The sequence below is a fragment of the Arachis ipaensis genome, chromosome B1, assembly GCF_059453495.1.
Source record: "Arachis ipaensis isolate K30076 ecotype BB chromosome B1, ASM5945349v1, whole genome shotgun sequence".
NCBI classification, from domain to species: Eukaryota; Viridiplantae; Streptophyta; class Magnoliopsida; order Fabales; family Fabaceae; genus Arachis; species Arachis ipaensis.
The window spans coordinates 5,676,857-5,687,152 of record NC_142436.1 but is presented as its reverse complement, the minus strand read 5'-3'; the positions used below and the strand labels follow the sequence as shown (position 1 = coordinate 5,687,152).

Below are 10,296 nucleotides of genomic sequence, written 5' to 3'. Positions count from 1 at the left end.
ATAAATAATAATATTAGAAAAAACTCAAGAAATAATAAATAATTATAACAAATATAAGAAAAGGTATATATGAATAACAAATAATTATAACAAATAACCCAAAACACTTAAAATAAGAATTTTAAGGAGGAACCAATTAATGTCACAATTAACACAAATATCTATCAACCTTAAACATAATTCTAAGACTTTCAAAAATATAATTTTTATTTTTCAATTTCACTCAAAATCTTATAAAAATTTTGACAGAATCTCCGCTAAAATTCAGATTTTTTCACCCTTCAAGGTTCCATCCAAACTAAATATTCATCTAAACTAACATGCAAAGATTGAAATACTAATACACCCACCAAGAGACTTCAATCGTTTTTACTAATCAACTCAAATTCACAGTACATTTAATAGATATTTAAAGTAATCTAACTTTATAAAATAAACAAACACTAAATCATATGATTTATTTTAATTCCTTCATCATCAAACCAATTTTAATAACTAGAATAATCAACACAAATTTTATTTTATAATAATTAATAATAAATATGAATAAAATCTAAATTACCATAGGATAACCAAAATGCAAATCCTACGTTAAGTTAACCCTAAATCCTAAATTAGCATATAATAATTAAATCTCAAATTCCAAAATTAATGTAAATAAAATTTAAATTATAATTTATATAAGAAGTAGATGCATGAAACCTAACGGTGACAGAGGGAGATGAAGTGGCGGCGGCGGAAATGGGTAGAGAGAGAAATGAAGAAGAGGAGTTTAGAGAGAGAGGCTTTTCGAAATGAAGGGGAAGAGATATTCGTGTTCTCTATTTTAGGGATGACTACCGTGGAATTTACCAACGATAACTCCTTGCGTATTACCAAAAAGCAACATTTAACTAAAATGACTTACCATCGAATTTTACCAACAGTAAATCTGAAGCTAAAGTTCGCGCTTATTGTCTTCTATTTTCCGCCAAGTATTACTCACAAATTTATTGTCGAAAAAGTTAATCCGTTGATAACTATTTGACATAACAAATTCTAGTACAAAATCTCCATAAATCTATCGATAAAACTGACAGTAACTCGAGACGTTAAATCTGACGATATTCAATGTATTTTTTGTAGTGATAAGAAGTTTAATTAATTATTGGTGGAGCTCTATTGTTGACACTGAAAATACTTGTCAACATACGTCATACTTGATTTATTTTTTCATGCCTACCATATTTTTTTTAAAGAGAAAGCATAAGAGAAAATATAAGACAAGAACACAAAGATTAAACAATATAAACAACTTAAAAAATTAATTAATTTTAAATTAATTATTAAAATCAGAATCTCCCATGCATATACCGAAAGATGAAAGGAAAAATAATGCGTACATGCATGGATGGTATATATTCTTACACTTGCAAGTTTTCTTGTGACTCTGACAACCTAACAAGTAACACCACACTGTACTCCTTTAATTATTCCTAACAACCCTTCCTAAACTCCTCTCATGCATGTCGCCCCTATAAATTCAACAATCTCACCCTTTTATTTCCTTCCAACACCATATAGTAACATAATCTTTATATATCATCAACAATATTACTTAAGGAAAGGTGTATTAGCTACCATCACCATGATTGAAATTGAGACACTTCCTCTACTCTATACTCTTATTGCTTTGTTATTCGCATATTTACTTTGGTTCCACCTTTTCTCTCGAACCCTAACCGGTCCGAGAGTGTATCCTTTCCTTGGAAGCCTTCCAATCCTTTTCATGAATCGAAATCGGGTTCATGATTGGATTACCCTAAATTTAATAGGCCGAATCAAAGTTTCTGGTTCGGCCACATACCAGACTTGTATCCTCCCTTTTCCTTTCTTGGCACGTAAGCAAGGGTTTTACACAGTCACGTCCAATCCCAAGAACATCGAGCACGTGCTCAAAGTCAGATTTGATAATTACCCGAAAGGGCCCAATTGGCAAACAGCATTCCATGATCTCTTGGGCCAAGGGATCTTCAACAGCGACGGTGCCACGTGGCTGATTCAGCGCAAGACGGCGGCTTTGGAGTTCACGACGCGAACCCTAAAGCATGCCATGAGCCGATGGGTGAACCGTACAATCAAGAACCGGTTGTGGTGCATCTTGGATAAAGCAGCAAAGGAGGGTGTAGCGGTGGACCTTCAGGACCTTCTTCTCAGGTTGACTTTTGATAACATTTGTGGACTCACGTTTGGGAAGGACCCAGAAACTTTGTCACCGGATTTGCCTGAAAACCCTTTCTGCAATGCCTTTGATTCTGCAACTGAAGCTACGTTGCATAGGCTTTTGTATTACCCTGGGATCTTGTGGAGGTTCAAGAAGCTTCTATGCATTGGTTCCGAAAAGAGGCTCATGGACAGTTTGAAGGTCAGCCAAGTCAACTTTTTTTATTATTATTATTATTATGAAAAATTAATATGCATGTGTTTCACTGTTCCATGCATAGGTCGTTGACGATTACATGAACGTCGTCGTCTCCAATCGTGACAAGTCATCCTCCGACGACCTAATCTCCCGCTTCACCAGCAAGCGTGACGGCGATGGCAACCCCTTCTCCGCCGCCGCACTCCAACGCATCGCCCTCAACTTCGTCCTCGCCGGCAGGGACACCTCCTCCGTCGCCCTCTCCTGGTTCTTCCACCTCGTCTCCTCCCACCCCGCCGTCGAAGATCGCATCCTCCGCGAGCTTACGGCGGTCCTCTCCGCCTCTCGCGGCTCGGATCGCTGTCGCTGGACGGAGAATGCTATCGACTTCGAGGAGGCGGAGAAGCTTGTTTACCTCAAAGCCGCACTCTCCGAAACGCTGCGTTTATACCCATCAGTTCCCGAGGATTTTAAGTACGCATTAAACGACGACGTTTTGCCAGATGGCACCTTCGTTCCGAAGGGTTCGACGGTTACTTATTCGATTTACTCTGTTGGGAGAATGAAGAGTGTTTGGGGTGAGGATTGCATGGAATTTAAACCGGAGCGTTGGATTTCGGTTCAGGAGAACCGGGTTCGATTCGAACAGCCAAAAGATGGGTTTAAGTTCGTTGCTTTTAATGCTGGACCGAGAACCTGCTTGGGCAAGGACTTGGCTTACCTTCAGATGAAGTCTGTGGCTGCGGCTGTGCTTTTGAGGTACCGGATATTGCCGGTTCCCGGTCACAAGGTCGAGCAGAAGATGTCGCTTACGCTGTTCATGAAGAATGGGCTCCGTGTTTACTTACAGCCGCGTCAGCTTCTACCAGAGAATGCCATGTACGCATAGAGGAAGGGTGTTTTGATCATTGCATATACAATGGGAGTATACAGAACAAAGGGTAATGTTGTCATTTAATGATACTTGTAAGGGTGTATATGTCAATTTAATCTTATAATTTCATGTATTATTTATTGCTTTTGTTGGGTCATTAACATATGGATGGCGGGTGGGTCAACTAAGTATCATTTTGTGATGTTTATGTTTTATTTGGTTTTCCATATCAGAAGATATGGCTTCTCTTCATATTCATATTGTTCATCAATAAATACAATTATACAACGTAAAGATGTTACTTGTTTAATTATTGAAATACATTCATCTATAAACATGATTGGGCTAGTTCAGTTAATTAGTATTATCAATATAGAAGTAATCATATCCAATCTCTATGATATATTTTCTCATGAACATTTCATATCGTCTTATTATCATGTAATAATTTTAGAAGAATGATATTTTTACCATTTTTTTGTATTTTTTGCAGGCCTTCTTTTTATAGTATAAAAAATATTTTTTTTTTATCTTCTCTTATTTTTTATTGATCATTTTTAATACTAAAAATAAAAAATATGCACAAATAGTGAAAAATAAACATGGCAGTCATATAAAAATAAACACAAGATAATATCGTATTAAATTTTCAAATAAAAACAAATATTTCTGTACTGAATATGAAGTAAATTTTGGAATCAGAAAGGTGGTGGACAAATGTCAAGATTCATACAGAGTCATCTAAAGAAAACCAACCATATATCAATCAGTTCCCAACAAGAAAAGAAAGAAGATATCAGTTGGTAATACTCACTGCCTACTTTGCCTAAACGATTCAAGTACAAAAGGTAGATAGGAAATTGCAAAGGAGACAAAAGAAGCTTGCTGAATTGTGAATATTGAATACTACATCATGAATTTGAATCACATTTTTTTCCCTATTAATTTCACAAAATTGGTGTGATGGCATAGAAATTATATTTACATGTATGATGTTAAATCAAGTGGCTAATATAGTAATATGAATTTCCCACCAAAAAGATGGGGAAAAAATAAGGAACTTCTCCCATGATGAAAAACATCAGGGAATTAAATTTTGATAATTCACCTTTCAAGGAATAAGCTATCTTCAATGCTCTATCTTCAAAATTTACCATTTTGTCAGGCACCAAAAGAATGCATTGCTTCCTGATTTAACCTCCTTTAATTTTCTTCTCATAGACCTTCCTGTTCCGTGGGCAGGATTCATCTATGAATAAGGTGTGACGATAACCGATAGTCTGTAATAACTGCTTTCTAGTTATTCCAAGATCTTTTCGCCTGTTGAAAAAAGGTTCCACACCACGGTTCCAACCAAATAGAGCCCAACTGAAACCTTGAAAACATCATCCCAGGAACCTGAAAACAAATCAAATAGAAAGGCATTATTAGATTCTCACCCAGAAGATCAGACTTACATCAAGTATTGATGGCATTCAAACTTTATAGTAGCTTGCTTAATTTCCGAATCAACCAAAGTGGCTAATAACTTCAATTGAATGCAATCAAATGTGCTCGAATCATCGTTTGATTTTTTTTGGTAGAACCACATGTATCCCACTTTGGAAGCAATGTTTTTCGAGAGTATTGGATATCCCAAAAGGGGCAGTGCTCTCGAACATGAAACTACTAGTTAATAAATACATGATCAACACATCACCAATTTCTTGTTAAATTACAAGTACCAATACCAATAGTTTCACCGATACTCTCCAGATTGTGCACTACACAAACTAACGGTCATTATTCAGTAACCAAGAAAGAAAGGCAAAAAAGTACTTACCATGCTGTAGAATGTAACCTGTTGCTGCTGTTCCGAGTACACCAGCCAATACGCCAGCAGTATTAGACAGACCAAGCAGTATCCCCTAAGGAGCACATTACGAAATTAATTTAGAAACCATCAGTTCCTAAATGATGTAACAATTTAACCAAATGGTGAGGATATGATTAGAGATGGCCATGAATTAGCGATTAAGAAAAAAAAAACAAAAATGGATTACTCTAACACTCTTATGCATCATATCAAACATAAATTTTCAGCCGAAAAATCTAGGTATAACAAAAAGTAAAAACTCACATGTAGTTGTCTTTATGAGAAGTTGATAGCTAAGAACGGTTAGATGATAATTCAGTCAAATATATCAAATCATCTACCGGTTCTCAACTATCAATTTCACATAAAGACAACTACATGTGAGTCTTCACCATAATGAAACACTTACTGAATATCGAGGGGCTATATCTTGATGGTTTGAATACAAACCGGACTGAGAGAACGCATCAGTTCCCTATTAAGGAATAATACAAAACAAGTTAAGTAATCTCAATGAACGAACAAGCAATTTCTAATTGTCTAAAAAAAATTACCAAAACGGGGGGAAAGTTTTCTAGCTATGCTCTCATATGGTAAATTACTAGCTGTTGTCTAGAAACTCAACTTTGCCAATCAAATTTACACATCATAAAGTTATGAACTAACAACCATATGATAATATAGTCAAATTTAAGAAACTTCTTTAGTAGTGACTCTTTCTCCAGAAATATTAAAGAGGACAGGACATACGCAAACACAAAATAGATCCCATGCAAGATTAAATAGAAACAAGAAGCAAACCTGACTGCAAGTCATGCACAAAACGGCCATCACAGGAGAATTAACATGGCTCAGTTGTGTTAAGAAGAAAGCAGGGCCAAGAAATCCAACCGTTTGCATTATCTGCAAATAAAAACATTGAAATATACAGTGAATGGGAAGGTATTGTTAAGGACAGAGAAGGGAAAGGTATCCCTTCACCAAATGTAAAAGGAAAAAAAAAAAAAGAAATGATTTGAAACTTTGTTCTTCAAAAATAGAAAGATCAAATTGTAACATATAATGTGCGTTATAGTTTATAGGACATAACGAATTAAAGCAAAAATATTAATTATCATTCTTGAACAATCTCAAATAAAAACTAATGTAAAAAAAAAAAAAGAATATTATTTTGTTCTAACTTATTTAGAAAAAGAAGAAAAGTATAAGAATGAAGAATCTACTTAAATATCTCAAGGTAGTTCAGAGACAAAACTAGAGATTGGTTTTCTTTCATTAGTTTTATTACTTGAATTGAAGGATAGATAACAGGAGATAGGTTCCAAATACGCTTCGAAATTTCTGATGAACTCACATACAAAACTATAAGAACTGATAAGGAAAAACAATTGATTGAAGAGACATACCTTGCGGACCCTTGTAACCGACACACCCTTGCTCACAAGAGTGTCTGCAATCCAACCACCGACATTTGCAGATACCGCCATTGTAAGCCATGGCAAAACACAAAATAGCCCTGATTCTGTAAGATTGAACTTCAAGACCTAGGATTATGTTGGAAATTAGCATGTCAACTTCAAATTGTGTCACGTGTTTTTTCCAGGTTATGAGGAAGTTACAAATCAAAAATCTTTTTATATGTCAAAGTATTAACATACAATAGTAACTTGAATGCATGCCAAGTGCCAATGCTTGACAAATTTACTAAGTATGATGCTAAAATGTCAACTATCAACAACAATGCTCGTACATAATATTCTGCGAGACCGAATAAAAATTTTTACATGGAAATGTAAAAACTGAGAAAAAGGATATTGGACATGGATGTAGCTGTACACATTTCGCAAGTATGTACTATGTAGTATGCCGAAAGAAATAGAAGCTTACTTGGTTATAGTATGTTGGCATCCATGTAAGAAGAATAAAAGTTCCCCAGTTATGGCAGAAATGGGATACGATTAGTGCCCACACAGGTGGTTTCGACAAAATTAATCCCCAAGGTATCATTTTAATAGGTTCCTTTGAAACACTATTAGTAGTTATCAACTTCTTTTCTTCAGGACGCAGTTCAGGGTCCTCAAGAGGTGAACTATATGCCTACAACAGCAGCTCCCATGATAAGCATATGAAAAATGTGAAAATACGACTGAGACACAAAATTCAGGATTTTTTTGTTGGGATGTAAAAAACGGGTGGAAATTTTATGGAGCAGTTCTATGTGAAATTACAATAAAATTCATCCATGAAAAATTGTCGCCTCATTCTTATTCCCCAACCAAACATACCCTTGGTGGCATTAGTAAAGCATCATCAAGGAAAAAAAAAGCTAGTAATAGTATTAAGAAAATGTTTGTATATGAATATCTCCATGTTCAGCAGGGAAGCATCTATATGCAAAGGAACAAATTCATATGAGCAAATTTTACCTTACTAAGCCACACAGAAAACCAAACTGTCCCAAGAGATCCAAAGGAGTAAAACACTGATGGCCAACCAAACTGATGAATCAAAAAGGGTGAAAAGGCCAACCCTGTGACTGATCCAAGGTACATGCCGCTGTAGACCAGTGCCAGTGACCTGCTTCTCTCTGCCACAGGAACCCATTTTGACAGGATATTATTCATGGCTGGCATAGCAACACCCTAGGAAGGGTCAAAAGAAGTAAGCTCCTTATGCAAAAAAAAAAAGGATCATCCTACTATGTTCTCACTAATCAGATAAATCAATGCATTACTAAAATCAGAGACAATTTTCATTACAACAAAATAAACAGTTCAATTGTTTTCTTCATAATCCTTTATTTCCAACAAACTAGAAACTATAGTTTTTCCTCACCTCACCGATCCCCATGAATGCACGAGCAACAAGTAGGAAAGGCAACCCAAGTTTAGCAGCAATAGGAGTCAGGACTGTTGCGACAGACCACCAAACCACGCCGAATCCTAACACCTGCTTTCCCCCTACTGTGTCTGCCCATATTCCACCAGCAATCTGCGAGAAATGTCTATCTATGATTTAGAGGCGCGGCTTCAAGTACGAAATTGTCAACTGTGAAACAAGTTTTTAATCAAACTTAGGCTTTTCAAGGTGAAATCAGATCCACCTGAGTGAGGAGGTATCCCCAAAAGAAAGAGGATTGTATCAAGCCGACAGTGCTGGGGCTCCAATTGTACTCAGCTGACATTGGAAGAATGGCAATGCTCATATTTACCTGAAAATAAGAAACAGATGGAAGTTCCTAAGCATTAAACACTTCAATGCCAGCTATAGTGAAAGTATTACTAAATACTAATCAATTCTTTTTTCTGTTTAATCCATAATATTTTCTATACCCAAGATAACTATAGTTAGATGCAGTAAACCCTGTAGGAAACATCTTTAAAAAACCTAAAACCAAGACGTATATAACATCTATTCATACATAGATAATAGAGGTAAAACACTTACACAGGGTCATATCATTGGCAGAATATGCGTTAGATTGAGTACCCAAAATAAACATTTTTCAGTGTGAAGTGAGTGATTAAAGGTCTATCACTAAGACAACAAACCAACCCCAGCATTTTATTTGGATAATCAAATATAATTGATGCCCTTCAACTGATGAATCACATAATTAACATAGGTTCTGTTAGAAAAACCTATTTATAGCTAAAGAATACAATCAAATCATAACGAAAAATCAACTTAATAACAAACTAAATCAACATAAAATCAAGACATACCTAGACACTCCTACGCATATTCTAGAGGTTCTACTAACTTGGAAATTGGAAATTGGAAATTCAAGTTAAATGATAGAAGGGAAAGAAGGAGCATACTCTATCCATGTTACAGAGAAGGAAGGCAGAGAAGCAAAGAATGACAATGACCCATCTCTTTGGGAACACGTGCCACCAAGCTGCTCCTTCTACTCCTACTCCCACAACATTATCCAAGTCACGTGCCGTCACAACGTCACCATCATCCTCATCCTCGAACCTGCTAGGCTCAGTCACGTGATGCTGCTTCTCCGACCTCACATCGGCCCACACCTTCCCGCCACCGTCCCTCCCGCCGGAAACCCTAAACACAGAGCACCTCCGGCCTGCATGCGACACAAACAACAGCAATGAAGTAGTAGTTGCGGTTGCGTGCTTGAATGGGAATCTTCGTGAAAGTGAAGTGGAAGAAGAGGGTGAAGAAGAAGGAGGAGGGGAGAAAGAAGAAAGAAGAGCTCTGGTGGCCATGGCGTGAGTGTTGTTTGTTAGTTTCTGTTATTCGGTTTCGTTTTTCTTCTTTTTTGGACTTCATGATAGAAGGAAACGGTTTCCAAGATTTTTTTGCGGGAGGGATATTTTATCAGCATTGGCTCACGTTCTGACACGTGTCCGTATCACATACTGTTTCTTACTCTCATAGACTCATAGTCTCATTAGTCATGCCACGTGTGTTGTATCAACCGTTAATTAACTCTCTTAGTGTGCATTGCAAAACATTGCACTTTTGCCACCATTATAAGAATTCCATTTTTACTTGCTACATATATATTTTTTAATGGTATATAAATAATTAATTTTTAAATTATTATTAAAAATATTACTTAAATATAAATATATAAAGCTAATCAAATGACTGTACGAGTCACCAAAAAAAATGACTGTACAATTTTTTTAGAATAAATAACTATTTTTGATCATAAAAAATCTGAATCTTAACAAAATTAACCACCAAAAATTTAAATTAACTATATAATAATTAAAATTTGATTTCGTTTGATAATTCTAACCAAAAGTTAATTTTAGAGTGAAGTCGTTAGCTATATTCCAATATCAAAATAATTCATTTAATTAACAAAAATTTGTGAAATGAAATAAATATTAGTTTAATAAATCCATCCTTATCTTATCAAATCATATAAAAAATTAAGAATCCAATTTGGGGTGTATTAAGATATTTTCACAAAAAGTTAATGTATATGTTAATACTAAGACGAATTATTATTACTAAGCTTATAAACAATATGTTCCTTAGAAGAATTATAACGACTGACCTCAATCTTGACGCGATTTTTGGACAATATTCTAACGAAATCCTTTCAGATTTTTTGTAAGATTTCACATAGGTTGGGGAAGGGAACGAAGTATGTCTTATAAGGGTGTCGATACCTCTTTCTAGCATGACGCG

The 10,296-nt window shown here is 35.5% G+C and overlaps 2 protein-coding genes across 2 annotated transcripts; one reads left to right on the top strand and one right to left on the bottom strand.

Annotated features, from left to right (window-relative positions):
* Positions 1-1,568: 1,568 nt before the first annotated feature.
* On the top strand, positions 1,569-3,561 carry LOC107608237 (cytochrome P450 86A1). Its single transcript, XM_016310113.3, has 2 exons — positions 1,569-2,404; positions 2,484-3,561. The coding sequence occupies exons 1-2, from the start codon at positions 1,628-1,630 to the stop codon at positions 3,288-3,290; spliced, it is 1,584 nt and encodes a 527-aa protein (XP_016165599.1). The 5' UTR covers positions 1,569-1,627; the 3' UTR covers positions 3,291-3,561.
* A 574-nt stretch (positions 3,562-4,135) lies between these two features.
* On the bottom strand, positions 4,136-9,443 carry PHT4;1 (phosphate transporter 4;1). The gene is made up of 10 exons (XM_016310037.3): positions 8,952-9,443; positions 8,234-8,341; positions 7,966-8,121; positions 7,557-7,772; positions 7,018-7,227; positions 6,537-6,674; positions 5,932-6,033; positions 5,540-5,605; positions 5,098-5,182; positions 4,136-4,673 (listed from the first exon to the last, which is right to left on the bottom strand). Exons 1-10 carry the CDS (start codon positions 9,357-9,359, stop codon positions 4,576-4,578), a joined length of 1,587 nt encoding a protein of 528 aa, XP_016165523.1. The 5' UTR covers positions 9,360-9,443; the 3' UTR covers positions 4,136-4,575.
* Positions 9,444-10,296: the final 853 nt, after the last annotated feature.

Coding starts and splice junctions, on each gene's coding strand:
- LOC107608237 (XM_016310113.3), top strand. CDS start 1,628: ATGATTGAAATTGAGACACTTCCTCTACTCTATACTCTTATTGCTTTG. Junction 2,405..2,483: donor GGCTCATGGACAGTTTGAAG/GTCAGCCAAGTC, acceptor TTCCATGCATAG/GTCGTTGACGATTACATGAA.